The 19837-nt window shown below is 44.1% G+C and overlaps 1 protein-coding gene across 27 annotated transcripts in view; it reads left to right on the top strand.

Annotated features, from left to right (window-relative positions):
• Window positions 1-19837, top strand: part of SFI1 (SFI1 centrin binding protein) — a 104429-nt gene that overhangs the window by 77061 nt on the left and 7531 nt on the right. For 20 of the 27 annotated variants that reach the window (XM_045041508.1, XM_045041519.1, XM_045041510.1 and 17 more), the window contains 9 exons: window positions 355-485; window positions 13093-13174; window positions 13491-13669; window positions 14437-14512; window positions 14979-15074; window positions 15264-15376; window positions 15456-15551; window positions 16559-16661; window positions 18509-18605. In XM_045041508.1, the coding sequence (XP_044897443.1) occupies window positions 355-485; window positions 13093-13174; window positions 13491-13669; window positions 14437-14512; window positions 14979-15074; window positions 15264-15376; window positions 15456-15551; window positions 16559-16661; window positions 18509-18605 (973 nt within the window). The remainder of the gene's footprint in view (window positions 1-354; window positions 486-13092; window positions 13175-13490; window positions 13670-14436; window positions 14513-14978; window positions 15075-15263; window positions 15377-15455; window positions 15552-16558; window positions 16662-18508; window positions 18606-19837) is intronic. The other 7 variants (XM_019814747.3, XM_045041532.1, XM_045041531.1 and 4 more) reach the window with 1 other exon arrangement.

The raw sequence follows: 19837 nt of genomic DNA, 5'->3' as shown, positions 1-19837 counted from the left end.
AAAATAATTATCTTAGGGGCGCCTGGGTGGCGCAGTCGGTTAAGCGTCCGACTTCAGCCAGGTCACGATCTCGCGGTCCGTGAGTTCGAGCCCCGCGTCGGGCTCTGGGCTGATGGCTCAGAGCCTGGAGCCTGTTTCCGATTCTGTGTCTCCCTCTCTCTCTGCCCCTCGCCCGTTCATGCTCTGTCTCTCTCTCTGTCCCAAAAATAAATAAACGTTGAAAAAAAAATATTATCTTAATCTTTTTCTCAATTTTGTGTAGAAAGCAACCGTCCCTCTAGAGTGTGACCCTGAAAGGTCATTTTTTTAAATAATATAAAGTACAAATAAAGGCCATTCATTGTTTTACTGTAGCGGCTGAAGTCCAGAGCAGACAGTCACTTCCAGCAGAGAGCCCTGCCTGTGGCCTTTCACGCATGGAGAAAACTCTGGCGATGGCACCAGCAGGAAAGTGTCCTCAATGCAAGAGCAGCACTCTTTCACAGGTATGCTGTGTAGCTCCTGTCTGTGCAGGCTTCTCAGGTCTAATTCTGCTGCCCCCACTGCCATTTGTGTTGTTTTTCTGCTTCCTAGGCCCCTAGGCCCTAGTTCTTCCTGGTTTTTCAATTAGGTGGGCTCATTGATTTCATGGAGCAGGAAAAGACATCCACTATTTCTCCTGGGAAAGCTTTTGCTCATCTTTATTGCAAATGCTTTCAAAACAGCCCGAGTTTTATGCCCCTTTCCTCATTGCAAGCCAGTGTGAGCTCCATTAGAGCTGCCCATTAGCTTTCTGGATCAGAGTGTGGTTGGACCTTGCTTTGCCTTGGCAGGCATTCTTGAGTGTGATTTCCCTGAAATGCTTGCTTCCTGTTCTGCTAGACCTGACTTTCTGAAGTTTGAAATATAGTCGTCAACAAAATTAGGATGGGCAAAGAGCAGAGAGCTATGTCTTTTTAGCTCCCACAGAGGTAAAATTTGCCCATAGCAGATCCTTGCTGCATTCTGGCAGAATATAACAAAGAACTTAATACTCACTGACTGTGTGTCTACCACTGTGGTGGGTGTGGTGTGATGGGCGAAAGGAAACAGATATATAAGCTCATTCACCTATGACATCACCAACTTCATTAATAATTTTCCTTCTCACAGCAGTCCTAAGAGAACAGGCTCAAAATGACAAATGACTCCCCCATGTAAAACAACCAGTAAGTGGCAGAGCCAGGTTTCAGTTCAGGTCTCCTTGACTCCAGGGACTTTGTGCTAGATCAAAAGGAAGATCTTTTTGATGACTTTGTAGAAACTTTCAATCTTTGTGAGGAGGTAAGACTGATACACAAGAAACAATTGAAGAACCATTCCAGAGAATAGATCCATGTGTCCTCAATTATGTCAGCCCCGAGCTCTTCTAGAGCTCAGAGCTGGTGCTTCGGGAAGTCCCTGGGGGAAGCATGCTATGAGCTGAGGGGTGAGGATGGATGGCAGGAGTGGGCAAGATGAGGAGGACCAGACCCAGGAGATCACCCAGGCCCATAGAAAGATAACAGATGTTTAAGCAGGTGCATGTAACTAGTAAAGTGATAGTTGTGGAGATTGCCCTGAGAAAAGTGTATATCAATTTAGGACAGAGAGACCAAGAGGCAGGGATGTAGGAGAAGTTACAATGATTTTGACTTTGAAGGACTCTGAATGCTAGTCTGAGGGGATCAGCCAGAAATCTGAGTCCTTAGCACAAAGTTCAAGGAGAAGATTATTAGGGGGAAGCCCTGAGAAATTAGAGGCTGACAAGGGGACAGCACTTACCTTTTCCCCTTCTGCAGACCATGGCTTCACCTTTACCTAGTTCCTGTATTGATGTCTGATACAAGATTCCTTTGAAAAATGTCATTAATACTTAACACACACACACACACACACACACACACACACACACACACACCCTTTGTTTCTTTTACAAAGTCATGATTTATTCTGTTGCTTTTTTGTATTTTGGCATGCTGCAGAGACTTTCACATTTTGAGAGTACTTTCAAAATAGCCAAGAGGAGGGGTACCTAGGTGGCTCAGTCAGTTAAGTGTCCAACTTCAGCTCATGTCATGATCTCACAGCTCATGAGTTCGAGCCCCGAATTGGGCTCTGTGCTGACAGTTCAGAGCCTGGAGCCTGCTTTGAATTCTGTGTCTCCCTCTCTCTCTGCCCCTCCCCCGCTCATACTCTGTCTCTCTCAAAAACAAATAAACATTAAACACACACACACACACACACACACACACACACACACACACAATAGCCAAGAGGAGTTTCTAAAAGAATTTTTGTTGAGGCATCTGGGTGGCTCACTCGGTTAAGCATCTGACTCTTGTTTTCAGCTCAGGTCCTGATCTCAGAGTTTCATGGGTTCGAGCCCCACTTTGGGCTCCATGCTGACCATGTGGAACCTGCTTGGGATTCTCTGTCTTCCTCTCTCTCTCTCTTTGCCCCTTCCCCACTTGTACTGTCTCTGTCTCTCTCAAAATAAATAAATAAACTTAAAAAAAAGTAGAAGTTTTAAAAAAAATTTTTAATTAAAGGATTTTTGTTGGGGATCAGTCTTGGGTGATTTTACAGTTATCATTCTTGAGACAAAAAGGTGGAGGGTGAATTGGAGACAGGGAAGTAGCCAGAAGGCTTGGAAGATAACCAAGGCCTGATGTGGATTTAGCCTGATCTGGATTTTATCTTGTTTTAGTTTAGTTGGATCTTTTTAGAAAACTTAGTTTTTTAGGTTCCTGCCTTTCTGGTCATGAGGGAGCAAAGTGATGGAGAGCCTGGCTTGGAAGCTAGACAGGCCTGAGTTCAGACCCTATCTTATAGGGTTGTCATGAAAAGTAGTGAGATAATCCATGTGGAATACAAGCAGAATGTCAGCACAAAATATCAACCTTCCTCCTAACCCTTAGAATTGATTTGTGATTCCTACAGCAAATGAATATTCATAGGTTTCGTACGGAGTTTAGCAAATCAGAGTTCCCCCAAAATATGTATGTTCTATTTTTCCATAATTCTTAGGGTATTTTTTAAATATCTTAGGAATATGGACAGAATTTGTAGTGGGAGCTCATGAATGGCAACTAAAAATTGTCGTTTCTTAACCTACCAGTGAAATACTATTCTGAGAATGAGACAAGACTGGTTTGTCTTTTTTTTTTTTTTAATTGAGCTAAAATTAATAGTGAAAGGCACATATGTTAAGTAAATAGTTTGATGAGTTTTCACAAATTGTATACCTGGATAATCAACAACCCAGTCAAGATCCACAACATTTCCATCACCTCAGAAAGTTCCCTCATTTCCTTCCAGTTAATTCCTAACCCTCACATGTAACTATCATCCCAGGTTAATTTTGCATGTTTTTGAACTTTATATAATGGGATCATACAGTGTATGTTCTGTTGTTTCTGGCTTTTATTATTTATCTTTTAAGAGAGAGAGAGAGAGAGAGAGAGAGAGAAGGGAAGGACAGAGGGAGAGAGAGAGAATCTTAAGCAGGCTCCATGCCCAGCACAGAGCTGACATGGGGCTTGATCTCACAACAGTGAGATCATCCCCTGAGCTGCAATCAAGAGTCAGATGCTTAATCCATTGAGCCACCCAGGCGCCCCAGTGTCTGACTTGTTTTAAAGTTCAATGTAATGTTTTTGAGGTTGAGCCATGTTTCTTGTTTACTGAGTAGTGTTGTATGAATATAAGACAATATTTTGATCCATTTAAACATATGAGTTGTTGCCAGTTTGAGGCCATTATGAATAAATCTGCTGTGAACCTTTAGGTGGATGGTGTTGTCATTTCTCTTGAGTAGATACTAGAAGCTGACTTCTGGATCACAGGGTAGAGATATGCTTAATCTTAATCCTACAGGGGGTCGTGTCATTATACACCCACCAGCCTGGTTGTTCCACATCCTCATCAACATTTGGTTTTGACAGTGTTTTTAATTGAGCCACTCTGGTTGATGCGGAGTGCTGTCTTATTTCCCTGTCGACTAATAATGCTGAGCATCTTTTTAAAGCCTCATCAGCCAGGATCAAAAGTCTGTAGTTTTACCAAGTCAGATTGATTGCCTTTGAAGGAGGGAATTCCAGAGGAATTCTGGAATGGTGCTGTTTCTCAGGGAAAGGAATTTGTAAGGTTTGTGTTCCCACTAAAGGATTCTGAAGAGGGAAAAGAGAAACAGGGATTAGTTTTGGATTGTTCACTCTTTCTTTCTTTCTTGTTTTTTTTTTTTTTAATGTTTATGTTCACTATTTCTTTCTTTCTTGTTTTTTTTTTTTTTTTAATGTTTATTTTTGAAAGAGAGCAAGCAGGAGAGGGGCAGAGACAGAGGGAGACAGAGGATCCTAAGCAGGCTCTGTGCTAAGAGCAGACAGCTGATGTGGGGCCCGAGCTCACGAACTGTGAGATCATGACCTGAGCCGAAGTAGGACACTCAACTGAGCCACTCAGGTGCCCTGGATTGTTTGCTGTTTCTGAGGCAAAATTAGGAGGGATGAGCAGTGGGGTTCACTAGGGAGTACTGTTATGTGTGCCCTCAGGAATAAATGAAAACAGCAAAGCTTGTCTGGAGCATCATTGGTAAGGAAGAAATCACCACTCAGAGTAAAGAAGCCCTTGTGGCATTTTACAACTAACCGCTGCATACCTTGGGAGAAACCATTTCCTTGCAGCTGGCTTTATGAATTAACAGTATTTTTTTGATGAGCAAGCCTGTTTAATTTTGTTACAGTCCAGTTCATCAAATTTTTTCTTTTATAATTACTGATTTTTGGGTTTTCTCTAAAAAAATATTTACCTATACCCAAGATCTTAAAAGATATTTTCCTACATTTCCCCTGGAAGGTTTATAGTTTTAGCATTTCATGTAGGTCTGTGATCATCTTGAACTTTTTTCTGTATATGGTCTGAGGTAGGAGCCAAGAATTAACTTTTTTCTGTTTTTCAGGTTTTTCCAGTACTATTTGTTGAAAAGACTTTTCATTCCTGAATTGAATTACCTTGACACCTTTGTTGAAAATCAGTTTGCATCTATTTCTGGACTTTCTCTTCTGTTCCATTTATTTACTCATTTATCCTTATGCTGTTACCATACTGTCTTGATTATTGTATCTTTAAAGCAAGTTTTGAAATCAGTTCTTCAATTTTGTTTTTCCTGGGATTTTTTAAATTTGGGATTGCACTGAATCTATATAGATCAATTTAGGAGAGATTGGACGTCTTAAACATATTGATATTTCCAATAAGTGAACATGAGAACGTCTCTATTTATATAGCTTTTCTTTGTTTTCTCAATGTTTTGTAACTTTGCATAGGAGTTTTGTATGTATATTATAAAATTTATTCCTAAATGCCTTTTTTATGATACTGTGAATAGAATTATTTTAAAAATTCATTTCCAATTGTTTGTCCTACAGTATAGAAGTACAACTGATACCTTGTGCTTTGTGACCTTTCTAGATTCATTTACTGATTTGAGTCTGTCGTGAGATGAAGCCCCATGTCAGCTCTGTGCTGGGCATGGAGCCTGCATAAGATTCTCTCTGTCTCCCTCTTTCTCCCTCTGCCCCTCTCTTCTTCTCTCTTTCTCTCTAAAAAGTAAATAAAAGCCAGATACAACAGAACACATACTGTATGATCCCATTATATAAAGTCTTGTCTTATTGCACTAACTAGCATCTCCAGTAAAGTCTTGAGCAGAGGTAATGAGAGGATACATAATTGTCTTTTTCCTACCTTGGGAAAACAAAAACAGTTTTCACCATTGAGTATTTTTATAGATACCCTTTATTAGATTGACAGTGTTCCCTTTTGTTTATTGAGAGTTTTTATTATGAATGGTAGTTAAATTTTTCCAGATGATTTTCTTTATTTATTGAGATGATCGTATGGTTCTCCTGATTTCTATATTAAATCAACCCATATTCCTGAGATATAGAACCCCCTTAGCCATGATATATTATCTTTTCCACATGCTGTTGATTTTTTAAAAATATTGTAAAAGTTTTTGTTTATTTGTTTTGAGAGAGAGAGAGTTAGGGGGAGGGGGCACAGGGAGAGAGAGAGATTGAGAGAGAGAGAGAGAGAGAGAGAGAGAGAGAGAGAGAGAGAGAATCCCAAGCAGGCTCCACATCCCAAGCAGGCTCCGCATGCAGGGCTCGAACTCACAAGCCATGAGATCATGACCTGAGCCGAAATCAAGTGTCACATGCTTAACCAATTGAGCCACCCAGGTGTCCCTCACATGCTGTTGATTTTGGTCTGTTAATGTTTTATTTGAAAATTTTACATGTACTTTCATGAGGGATATTGGTCTGTAGTTTTCTTGTAATGTTTGTCTTTCTTATTTCTTTCAAATTTTTGTAGAATTTAATAGTGAAATTATCTGGACCTAGAGTTTCCTTTATGGATATGTTTTTGGTTACAGATTTAATTTTGAAAATAGATACAGAGCTACTAAGTTTCTTTTCGTGTTAGTTTTGATGAGCTCTGTTTTCAAGGAATTTTTCGTTCTATCCAAGGTGTCACATTTAGTGGCAGAAAGCTGTTCATAAAAGTGTCTTTTGACTCTTTTAATGTCTGTAGAATTAATGATGATACTACCCTGTTCATTCCTGATTTGGGTAATTTGTGTTTTTTCTCTTTTGATTAGTCTCACTAGGAATTATCAGGTTGTGGTTTTTTTTTTAACTTTTGCTTTACTGACTTTCTTATTGTATATTTTTCTTACGTTGATTCCAGCTCTTCATTTTGCTTCTCTTTCTACTTACTTCAGATTTAATTTGCCCTCTTTTTTTTTTTTTTTTTTTTCTTAACCTTAAGATGGAAGCACAAATCACGGTTTTTGGGTTTTTTTTTTTAATTTTATTTATTTTTTAGCAATCTCTACACCAGCATGGGGGCTTGAACTTATAGCCCCAAGATCAAGAATCGCATGCTCCGTCAACTGAGCCAGCCATTCACCCCCACCTTTTCTTTTTGTTGTTGTTCGATTATCCATTTTAAATGTTCAAATAGGAATTTTCAATTTCAATAGGAATGTTCAAATAGGAATTTTCTTGATATATTGTGTTTTTTTTGTTTTTGTTTTTATTTATTTTTGAGGGGGGGGGAAGCACAAGTAAGGAGAGGGGCACAGAGAGGGAGATGCAGAATCCAAAGCAGGATCAGAGCCCAATGTGGGGCTTGAACCCACAAACCCCGAGATCATGACCTGAGTCACAGTTGGACGCTTAACCAACTAAGCCACCCAGGTACCCCGATATACTATTGTTTTTAATTATTAATTTAATTCCATTGTGGTAGAGAACATACCTTGTATGACTTCAGTTTTTGACTGTTTTGACATGTTTTATGGTCGCATATATGTGGTCTCTTTTGGTGAACTTTTGTTTTTTCCCATGTGCACTTTAAAAGAATGTTTATACTAAAGTTGTTGGGTATAGTATTCTATAAATGTCTATTAGGATGATTTGGTTGGTAATCATCTTCAAATTTTTATATCCTTACAGGTGTTTTGTTTGTCTACTTGTTCTCTCAATTACTACAGGGGAGTGTTAAACATCTCTAGCTATGGGATGTCTGGGTGGCTCAGCTGGTTAAGCATCTGACTCTTGATTTCAGCTCAGGTCGTGATCTCACAGTCATATACGATCAAGCCCCATGTCAGGCTTTGTGCTGGGCATGGAGCCTCCTTGGGATTCTGTCTCTCCTTCTCCTTCTGCCCCTCTCCCACTTGTGTGAGCATGCGCGCGCGCTCTCTCTCTCTCTCTCTCTCTCTCTCTCTCTCTCTCTCTTTCTCTAAAGAAAAAAAAATCTCTAGTTATGATTATGGATTTGTCTATTTCTCCTGGTAATACTAACAGTTTTGCTTCATGTTTTTGGAAGCTCTGTTATTTGGTCCATGTACAGTTATGATTGTTATGTTTTCCTCATGAATTGCCCTTGTATCATTTTGAAATGAATCTCCTTATTTTTGGTACTAGTTCTTTTCTCAAAGTCTACTTTGACTTAAAATATTCTCACCAGCTTTTTTTATATTTACAGTTTACATGGTTTACCCTTCCTACTCTTACTTTCAGTTTATCTGTTTGTCTTCCTATTTAATAAAGCATGTCTCCTGTAAACAGCATATAGTTGAAGTTAATTTTTTATCCAGTCTGACAATTTCTGCTTTTTAATTAGTGTGTGGTTCATTTATATTTAATGTAATTGTTGATATGGTTGGGCTGGAGCCTATGTCCAGTTTTTGTTTCTCTGTTCCTTCTTTTCTGCCTTATTCATTTAAAAAAAATTTAATTATTCATTTAAATGAAAAATTTTAATTGTTCATTTAAGTGGACAATTTTAATTGTTCATTTAAATTTTAATTTACACTAAAAGTAAATTAAAATTTACATTTTATTTCCTATATTGACTCTTTAGCTCTATACCTTTTGTATTTTTAAAATTGTCTTTCTAGGGATGCCTGGGTGGCTCAATTGGTTGAGTGGCTGACTCTTGATATTGGTTCAGGTCATGATCTCACAGTTTTATGGGTTTGGACCTTGTGGTGGGCTCCGTGCTGACAGCACAGAGCCTGCTTGGGATCCTCTTTTTCTCTCTGCCCCTCTCTTACTCATACATCCTCCCGCACGCGCTCCTTTTAGCTACCTTTTAGCTACCTCTTAGCTCTCTCAAAATAAATAAACTTAAAAAAAATAAAAAATAAAATTGTCATTCCAGGAATTATAATATGCATCGTTAATTTATTACCTATTTAGTTCTATCATACCACTTCATGTTAAGTGTAAGAATATAAAAACAGTAGAATTCCTTTCCTCTCTATCCTTGATGGTATTTGTTGTCCTACATTTTACCCATGTAATGTTACTATTTTTGCTTTAAACAGAATTCTTTTTAAAAATTAACAGGAGAAAAAAGACAGTCTTTTATACATACTCACATATTTTCCATATTTAATATTCTTTGTTTCTTCCTATAAATCTGAGTTTTCATCTGTATGCTTTCATCTTTTCAGCCTGAAGAAGATCCTTTAGCATTTTTATAGTATAAGTCAGCTGGAGATGAATTATCTCTGCTTTTGTTGATGGTTCTTTCACTCTCACTTTCATTTTTAAAGGACCTTTTCCTGGCAGTGCCTGGGTGGCTCAGTCCATTAAGTGTCCAACTCTTAGTTTCAGCTCAGGTCACAGTGTCCCAGTTCCTGGGTTTGAGCCCCGTGTCAGGCTCCATGCTAACAATACAGAGCCTGCTTGGATTCTCTCTCTTTGCCCCTCCCCTGCTCATGCTGTCTCTCTTGCTTACTCTGTCTCAAAATAAATAAACTTAAAAAAAACAAAAAAGGACCTTTTCCTAGATATGGAACAATGAGTTGATTTCTCCACCCTCACTCCTGAGTTATTTATTTATTTACTTAAAAAAAATTTTTTTAATGTTTATTTATTTCTGAGACAGAGAGCATGAGTGGGGGAGGGGCAGAGAGAAAGGGAGACACAGAATCAGAGGCAGGCTCCAGGCTCTGAGCTGTCAGCACAGAGCCCGACACGGGGCTTGAACTCACAAACCATGAGATCATGACCTGAGCTGAAGTCGGTCGCTCAATCGACTGAGCCACCCAGGAGCCCCCCAAGCCTTTTAAAGACATCTTCCCTTGTCTTCTGGCCTCCATTATTTATGTTGTAAAGTCACCCGTCATTTGTATTGTTCTTCCCCTGGATGTAATCTGTCTCTCTTCCTTTGCCTTTAAGATGTTTTTATTAAGCTTTGGTTTTCAACAGTTTGGAGTGTGATATGTTTTAAGTGTAGTTTTCTTGTGTTTATCCTGCTTGGGGTTAGTTGAGCTAACTTGAATCTGAGGTGTTTCCCCCTCCACCACCACCAGCACCAAATTTGGAAAGTCTTTTACCATTATTTCTTTAAATAATTTATCTATCCTATATCCTTTCTTCCCTCTTTCTATGACTCTATAATTACACAATGTTAGACTATGTGATGTTGTCCCACAGGTAACTGAGGCTCTGTTTGTTTTTTTTTCTTTTTCTCTCTTTTTCAGATTGGGTACTTTCTATTGATCTTCCAATAGAAAGTCTTTAGTGGTCTCTTTCCTTCACTTTCTCATTTGTAGCTCATCCAGTGGTTTTTCTCCTTCAGATATGGTACTTTTCAGGTCTAGAATTTTCTTTCTTCCTTTCTTTTTTCCCAATTCTGGTAAAACGTAACATAAAATTTACCATATTGGTAATTTTTAAGTATACAATTCAGTGGCATTAAGCACATTTGCGATATTATGTAGCCATCACCACTATCCATTTCCAGAGCATTTTCATCATCCCAGACAAATTCTGTATCCATTAAAAATTAACTTCCCATTTCCATCTACTCCTAGCCCCTGGGAACCTCTCATCTACTTTCTGTCTCTGAATTTGCCTATTCTAAGTATCTCATTTACATGGAATTGTGTAATAGTAAACCTTTTGTGTCTGGCTTACTTTACTTAGCATAATGTTTTCAAGGTTTATCCGTGTCGTAACATGTATAAGAATTTCATTCCTTTTTATGGTTGAATAATGTTCCATTGTATATACCACAGTTTGTGTATGCATCCGTATGTTCATAGACACTTGGATTATTGCTACCTTTTAGCTATTGTGGATAATGCTGCTGTGAGCATTGTACATACATATGTTTGGGTCCCTGCTTTTAGTTCTTTTGGTTTTATATACCTGGAAGTGGAATGCACCAAATCATATGGTAATTCTACATTTACTTTTTGAGGAGCCACCACAGCATTTGGTTCTTTTTTGTACTTTCTATTTTTCTGTCAAGATTCTTTGTCTGTTAACTAATTTTGTTCATCTCTTAAGTACACAAACTTGGGGCACCTGGGTGGCTCAGTCATTTGGGTATCAGACTCTTGATTTTGGCTCAGGTCATGATCTCCCAGTTCGTGAGTTCAAGCCCCGCACTGGGCTCTGTGCTGACAGCGCAGAGCCGGCGTGGGATTCTCTCTTTCCTTCTCTCTCTGCCCCTCTCCTGCTCTCATTCTTTCTCTCTCAAAATAAATAAATAAAACTTTTTTTAAAAAGTACACAAACTTATTTATAATAACTTTTTAAGTGTTTGCTGATACCAACATTTGGGTCATTGTCTTGTTGACAGCTATTTTTCCTTTAAAGGGTTTTGCATTTTATTCTGGCAGGCAATAGTTGCTGTTTCTTCTGGTGGTTCCTGTTGATCGTATAAAGTATGATTCTGTTCTTCATTTGTGTGGGTCTGTGTGTGGGGGTCTGTGTGTGTGTGTGTGTGTGTGTAAGATTTTATTTATTTTTTTAAAATTTTTTTGTTAACGTTTATTTATTTTTGAGACAGAGAGAGACAGAGCATGAATGGGGGAGGGTCAGAGAGAGGGAGACACAGAATCTGAAACAGGCTCCAGGCTCTGAGCTGTCAGCACAGAGCCCGACGCGGGGCTCGAACTCACAGACCGTGAGATCATGACCTGAGCCGAAGTCAGACGTCCAACCAACTGAGCCACCCAGGCACCCCAAGATTTTATTTTTTAAGTAATGTCTATACCCAGCATGGTACTTGAACTTACCACACTGAGATCAAGAGTTGCATGTTCTATCAACCGAGCCAGCCAGGCACCTCATGTGGAAGCTCTTTAAATGTTGTCTTCAGTGTTAGAGCATAGCTCTTGTTACTGAGGCTTAGCCTTTCTGAATTCTGATGTTCTCAGCAAAGTCTCTCCATTCAGGCTGGGTCAGAACTCCATCTCCCAGCCCTTTCCAACCTCTGGTCATCTCCATCCAGCTGTCAGCCCTGATATCAACTATCAGCCTCACAGAGCCTGCCTGTACAGTGTTATATGTAGATGGAGCAGACTCACATGGAAGTTTGGGTGTTCCCCTTATGGAGTGTGCAAGGTGTCTGTGAGCATGCCTCTGGGGCAGGGCGAGTTCTCTACCTGCCCAGGTTCAGGAAGGCCACATGTGTCCATACAGTCTTTCACCTGCAGTTTTGAACTCTAGTCTCTGCCTCAACTCTGTGAAACTGTCTTCTGCTTGGATTCCCTCCCCCTGCCCCCATGGTTCAGAACATGCCCTCGGGCAGAAAGTCTGGGCAGCCAGAGAGCTCACCTTACTTGTTTCTGGTCTCTAAGTATCACAGTCTGTGTTGCCTGCTGTCCAGGGCTGAAAACAGTTGCATTATATATTTTGTTCCATGGTTTTACCAATGCACAGCTTCTAGTGGCCATTGACCAGTTGTCCCAGTGCTGCTTTTGCAGGATTTGACGTCATTATGGTGAGTTAGGGAGTCCTAGGCAGAGGTGACGAAGCAGTGGTTCTCAAACCTGTCTCCTTGTCTGTCTCACTTGGAACACTTGTTTTAAACATCATTTCTAGGGGCCCACTTCAGACCTACCATTTCCTGGGGCCACAGTAATTCCCGGAGGCCTGGAATCTGTTTTCAACCACTTCCCACAGGGATTTATGTAGCAGCAACCTGGCTGGTCAGAATGAACTAGAAAGGCTTTCACTAATGATCATTGAGCACTGTTAGTAATGGAGTGTGGAACTGAACTGATGAAGAGACAGGGTCTCAAAGTCAGTCTTTTTCGTACTGTGTGAATGCTTCGCTGACACCAGAAATCACTTGGAGAGTATTGGGTTGTCTGTGGGGCTTTTTGGTTACTGTTGTTTGCTTTCCTGGTCTTTCTCTTTCCTTCCCCCCCATATCAACTTATTCACCTTTTTTTTTAATGTTTATTTATTTATTTTTGAGAGAGAGAGACAGAGCACGAGCAGGGGAAGGGCAGAGAGAAAGGGAGACACAGAATCTGAAGTAGGCTCCAGGCTCCAAGCTGTCAGCACAGAGCCTGACTTGGGGCTCGAACCCACGAACCATGAGATCATGACCTGAGCCAAAGTCAGATGCTCAACCAACTGAGCCACCCAGGCGTGCCATCAACTTATTCAATAGCATAAGAAGAAAAATCCAATTATTTGGAACTTCTCATTCTTTTTTGTAGTTGCTTTGTTTTAAGTCCATTATTATGATGATGATGTTTGCCATTTTTAGGGAAATGTTGGAGAGGAAAGTATTTGCTGTGTGGTGGCAGAAGATGTTTCAGCATCGAGAAAACCGCCTGGCAGAGAGAATGGTAAGTGGCCATCCCTGAGGAGGCAGGACCTGTTTCAAGTCTTTGCACTTGCTGCCTCTTCTGCTCTGGATGTTTCCTGGAACCCAGACCCACACTGAGGGGTGTTCTGCCTGTGACCAGGACTCACGAGACAGGGCACGGCGTGGGGTGCCTATTGACTTTGTCAGCAGAGTCTATATGTGGCTTCTAGGCCAGGGCAGCTTGTTAAAGCCCATTTCTTTGGCCTTGGTCATTATTTTTGGCCTGTAGATTCTTCCTGGCTTCTGTACCCATGCTACCTGACCCGCTCTGTTCTTTCCCTACTGTCCTGCCCCAGGCCATCCTTCATTCAGAGCGGCAGCTTCTGCGAAGGTCCTGGTCCACGTGGCACCAACAGGCAGCAGCTTGTCACCAGGAGCGGCAGCGGCAAGCAGTGGCCTGTGCACACCACCACCACAGACAGCTCAGGAACGCTTTCTGCATCTGGAGGGAGAGTGCCCGAGGGCTGAGAACAGAGTGAGGGGCTGCTTCTGGCCCAGACGCTCTGCCATCTCAGGCCAGCTTTGACCATAGTGGCAGTGCCATCAGCTCTGAATGCCCATCGGAGAGTCCTGTTAGCCTAGACTCTGGTTTTAAGTTCCAGAAATTCTACCTGATACAGTCTATGCAAAACCAGGGCTCAAGTGAAAGTATCCTGGGGTACCTCCTGGGGCTCCCAGCCTCAGGAACTCAACTAGGGACAGACATGCTCCGTGGATCTGAGGTCCTATCCATTGGATGCATCCTACTCACTGGTTGGGGTCCATTCAAAGTGACCGTGGCCAGGGACTAGACTGATGAGCCCATTTCAGGGTAGCTGACCTCCCCCAGGACCAGCAGCTACAGCCTGGGGACAGGTTGTGGCAGTTTTTACCACACTGTGTGGTCAGAGAGAGCTGGGGCAGACAGCCCACATGGATACTGCAGACACTGTCCTGCTTTGATGCCTTTCTGCACCCACTTTGTGCTGTGAGGATCTCCCCCACTCTCAAATTCTGGCCACATTTAACCTCCTAAGTTGCCTGCACATGAACGTGCTTCACTAGTACTTGAGCCCTTTAGTTGTATGCAAAAATTTGACTAGGTGCTCACTTTCCTGAGGTGAGAGCCCACATCCTTTGGCAGCTCTTCAGAGAAGGTCTTGGTCCCCTTCTCCTCCAATTTAAGAACCACTAGGTAGGGGCCAGGGACCGTGAGGGGTGCCCAGGTCCAGGCTGCCATGCTGACTCCAACCCTCCCCACAGGAAGATGGGCCTAATGCTGGCTGCAGAATTCCACTCGGTACGGCTCCTCCACTGGGCCTGGAACAGGTGGAGGGAGGTAAGGCTTTGGCATAGACGCCCCTGCATGTGGTTGTGGCCAGGCGGAGCTGTGTGTCAGCGTGACTCAGAGCGGACATATGGCTTCTCTACAGCCTCTCGGCAACCACCTCCCTCTGAGCATGGGGGAGAGGCCGGGCAGCAGAGGAGGAAACGCTAACCTGGTTTCGTGAGATGATTGGCTCAAAGTCCCTAATATTCTTTTAGGTTCTTGCCTGAACCCACTGAACATAAAATTCCTGGTCTAACCATTTATAAGCATCCTACTTGGGGTAAAAAGTGTTTAGACCATCACCATTGCTTGAGCATTTACCCCGAGTCAGGCACTTGCCCCACCTGATCCTCACAAAGCCCCCAAAAGATATCTATTCAGAGATGAGGACTCAGGCCCGGGTACCCAGGCTGGGTGTAAGACAGAGGCACAGCTGAGCCACCCCTGGGCCCCTGGCCCTTCTTTCTGTCCACAGTGCCTGGCCCTGCGCAATGCCGAGCAGCGGGAGCTGACGCGCGCCAACCTGCATCACCGGCACACGTTGCTGCACAGGGCGCTGCACGCCTGGGGGGTAGGGGCTGCTGCTTTCCTCCATGTCCCGCCTCACTGGGGTGGGGGGGGGGTTGCTGGAGACTTGGCTTCCCTTCCTTGTTCTCCCTGCCCCTGCTGGAGCGAGTAATTCTACAAGCCTCACAAAGAGCAAGGTACCTGGGCTGTGGGTTTTACAACCACAGGGCTGAGCTCTTTGATCCTCCCTCAGCAAAGTAAAAACAAGTGCTGCTGGAGGTACCAGCCTTACCGTCCAAGTGGCCTATTGTCCGGGCACTCTTCTGACCTTGGGACTCTGGGCTCTTGGCCTCTGCCCCCTCTGTGGTGAGTGCTCTGGGCATCACAGTACCTGTGAGGCCTGCCTAGATATAGGGAGTGGTGTGGGCCCACAGCTGGCTCCTAGTCCTCTTGGTCTCCCACAGACTTACCAGAGCCAGGTGCAGAGCATCCTACGGGAGGTGGCGGCCAGGGAGAGCCAGCACAAGAGGCAGCTGCTATGGTGAGTCTCTCGGCATCTCTGGGCCCAGCCCGAGGAATGGGGCACAGACTCCAGAGCCGGGCCGGACGCTCACAGCGTGGCTTTGGCGTTTCCACAGCAAGCACCCCATTCATTGGTTCATCTCCTGTCTCGAATTCCTGCTACGTGCAGAGTGGGGTCTCAAGGAGGCAGCCGTCACTTGGACATTTGCGAGAACTCCCACTTGTCTTGCTCCTCTCAACACGGCTCCCTCCCCTGCAAGATTGAGCACCTCCTGCTCCAGGGCGGCAGTGGCTCCCTTGGCCTCAGCCCCGCCTCACCTGCCTTCCCGCTTGGTCCTCCAGGCCTTTCACTGATTCCAGAGGCATCTCTCACACCGTTCAGTCACTTGCTCTCTCAGCTCCAGCTCTGTCATGAGTCCACCCTCCAGCTCTTGCTAAACCAGGCTGTATACTCACTGCTTCCTGGCAGACCTCCCTCATTCTGCTCTTTGTTTTCCTTCCTCTGGATTTGTTCAGCATATCATATTCCAGACTGCTTGTTGGTGGTGGGTCTTGTGGACTTAACATCTCCACCCTCCAGGGAAGTGCCCGTCCAGCTCTTTAGACAGAATGAGGAAGAGGGAGTCCCTGAACTAACTCAGCAGCATGCATGGTGATGGGGCTCCAGTGCCCTTATGCCATCTCTATCTGTGCCTCTCTTATGGCATGACTCACCTACACTGTCACCGTTCTGTGTGCCCTGCAGCACATTAACGTGTGTGGATGTCGTATTTGGTCTTGTTCACCATGGTGCCCCCAGTGCTCCCCCAGTGCCTGGCACAGGGCAGGTGCTCACCGGCCATGTGTTGAGTGTCTGTGTCAGCATAAACATGGCTGCCAGTGAGACCAATATTGTTAGGGACAAGGAGTCCAAGGTACCTTGTACCTCGACTGAGGAATGAGTGGAAGAACCAGAAACGGCTCACAGAAACCTTGTACTGTCTCCACACTGGTGTCCCCCCCATCTCCCCGGCCTGTGTCCTACAGGAATGTGTTCCATCGTTGGAGAGAGAACACCATGGCCCGTGTGAATGAAGCAAAGAAAACCTCCCAAGCAAGTGCTCACTATAGGCGGACCTTGTGTTCCAAGGTGAGGCATGAGGAGACCAGCTGGTCACCCAGGAGGGTTTGGAACTGTGCTTCTGCGAGGGGGTGGCACCAAAGATTTGCACTGAACGTGGAACCTGGGAAATGGGCTAACACCCTCCTCTATGCATACATAACAGCTGTGTGAGCATTTAGTTGGGTTTTATTTATTAATTTTTTTTTACTGAATTAATAACCAATATCCATTAAAACAAAAACATAGTGAGCAAACTGGTTCTTACCAGAACCAGTATTTCCTACACATGTGGAATTTTCCACTGGGACAAACTAAGCATGCTTCTGTCTTTTTATCAGAAGAGGTTGCTCACTCATTGTGGCTGGTTTTGTGGCTGCAGAGGCTTTCTGGAAAGCATAGAGCACCCCAGGAATGTGAGATTGTTGGTCATCATCCGTGGGAAGTGGCCCCCAAATGCTATGTGTGGGGCCTGTCCCCCGTGCTAGAGGAGGGAGGGCATGCCAGGATGCAGCTGTAGGAAGAAGGCATGTTACAGATGGGGAGGAATGACAGAAGTGGTCCCTGGACTTGGGGATGTTTTAGAAAAAAGCAGTTTGCCAGGAACCCAGAACAGCAGGGTTCACCTGCTTGAAGGCTAGGAGGCACTGGTACTGGTCCTGACAACTCTGAAGCCTCCGGAGGATGAAGAGTAACACAGAGTCAAGGCCCAATCTGTTGTCAGAAAAGCTCCAAGGCCAGCCCTGGAAGGAGGGTCAGGACTCTGCTTCAGGGCATGGAAGGGAGAAGGCCTTTTTGCGGGGAATGGCATTCATGCCTGGGCAGCAAGTGTCCCCTGGCTGCTTGACTTCTTTGTAAAGTGTTCTGTTAGTGTGATTTCGTGTGTGTCTCAGTGTGAAAGATTTGCATGCAGGGGCACCTGGGTGGCTCAGTTGGTTGAGTGTCTGAATTTTGATTTTGGCATAGGTCACAGTTCATGAGATTGAGCCCCATGTTGGCTTCTGTGCTGACAGCATGGAGCCTGCTTGGGATGCTCTCTTGCGCGCTCTCTCTCTCTCTCTCTTACCCCTCCCCCATTCGTGCTCTGGTGCATGCTCTCTCTTTCAAAAATAAACTTAGGGCACCTGGGTGGCTCAGTTGGTTAATCGTCTGACTCGATTTTGGCTCAAGTCATGATCTCACTGTTTGTGGGTTCAAGCCCCACATCGGGCTCTGCACTGACAGTGCAGAGCCCACTTGGGATTCTCTTTCTCTTCCTCTCTCTCTGCCCCTCCCCTGGTTGTGCACTCGCTCGTGCTCTCTCTCTCTCCCTCTCTGTCTCTCAAATAACTAGGGGTGCCTGGGTGGCTCAGTTGGTTAAGCATCCGACTTTGGCTCAGGTCACGATCTCACGGTTTGTGAGCTCAAGCCCTGCGTTGGGCTCTGTGCTGACAGCTCAGAGCCTGGAACCTGCTTCGGATTCTGTGTCTCCCCCTCTCTCTCTGCCCCTTCCCTGCTCATGCTCTGTCTCTCAAAAATAAATAAACATTAAAAAAAATTCAAAATAAATAACTAAACTTAAAAAACTTGCATGCATATAACATATAGCTTCATTTAACAAGTAATAATAGAACAAAAACCCACATAATGACTTTTTGATGGCCGGTAGGAAGTTTAAGTTCTTCTATAGAATAGTCCCATCACCTGAGATACTGGGCTTCCTATGGGGACTGGGGGTTTGGTCATTGCCTGTGTGGCTGGCTGGCGTTTCCCAAAATGTGCATGTGTGCCGTGTTCCCAACTGGGCTTATTCCATGAGGAGCTGCCAGCACAGCTGGGGTGTCCTGGGAAGTCAGGATGTGCCATGATCACATCTCTGCTCTTCATCTGCCCCTTAGGTCCTGGTCCAGTGGCGGGAGGCTGCATCAGTGCAGATATACTACCGACAGCAGGAGGACTATGCCATTAAGGAGGCCCAGAAGGTGCTGGATAGGGGTGAGCAGAGTTCCTGGAAGCTGGGGAGAGGATTGTGAAGGACACAGAACTGTCTTGTGTTCCATTTGCTTCCCCTCAGTCTTTGTATTCTTCTCCTGTAGGTGTGTTTCCTGATGCTAAAGTACCTTAGGCTAGGAAGTTTAAAACATCAGAAAATTGTTCTCTCAGTGTTCTGGAGGCCCGATCTGAAATCAGGGTATTGGCAGGGCCATGATTCCTGTGAAGGCTGGAAGGGAAAGTCCTTCCTGGCCTCTTCCAGCCTCTGATAGCCCCGGTGGTCCTTGGTGTTTGTGGCTTATAGACTCATTACTCCAGCCTCAGCCTCTGTGTGCACAAGGCTCTCTCCCCTGTGTCTCTTCTTAGAAGGACACCAGTCCTACTGTATCAAGAGGTCCACTCTACTACAGGATGGGGTCAGTTAATTGTGCTGACCCCCTTGCTAAATAATACACCAACCCTGAGGTTCCAGGATGAACATAAACGTGGGAAGGGGTAACTGTTCAACCTAGTACATCATAGCATTCTGTTCCCAACCAATCCCAGCCAAACACTTTGTGTTCATTTTTTTTAATGTTTATTTTTGAGAGAAAGAGAGTGTTTGTGGGGGTGGGCAGAGAGGGAGAGAGAGAATCCCAAGGAAGCTCTGAGCTGTCAGCGAAGAGCCTGACGCAGGAGTCGAACTCACAAACCATGAGATCATAAACCGAGATCAGATGCTTAACTAACTGAGCCACTCTGGTGTCCCAACCAGTTTATGTTCAAATGCAAGACCAAGGCTTAAAATCTAATTCTTTTTTTTTTAAGTTTATTATTTATTTTGAGAGAGGGAGGGGGAGAGGGGAGGAGGAGCAGAGAAAGAGGGAGAGTGAGAGAATCCCAAGCAGGCTCCACATTGTCAGTACAGAGCCCAACGCAGGGCTCAAACTCACGAAGCATGAGATCCTGACCTGAGCTGAAATCAAGAGTTGGATGCTTAACTGACTGAGCCATCCAGGTACCCAAAAATCTAATTCTTAAAGAGGGGTCAAAGGTGGGATGGTTTCAATTGGAAAGTCGTTCCAGGGGCTGGCTGCTTCTCAGGTCAGCCCCATCACATAGGATCCTGCTTCCTTGTATGTTTAGGGAGCAGTGGCCTTGGGCAGTCTGAATACCTTCTATAAAAGGCCTGGAGTAGATGGTCCAGACAGGAGCAGAGATGAAATGCAGGGAAACTGAGATCCATGTCTCTGAAG

The sequence above is a fragment of the Felis catus genome, chromosome D3 (assembly GCF_018350175.1).
Source record: "Felis catus isolate Fca126 chromosome D3, F.catus_Fca126_mat1.0, whole genome shotgun sequence".
Taxonomy (NCBI): Eukaryota; Metazoa; Chordata; class Mammalia; order Carnivora; family Felidae; genus Felis; species Felis catus.
The sequence above is the reverse complement of the archived record's forward strand: the minus strand, read 5'-3'. Positions and strand labels throughout refer to the sequence as shown.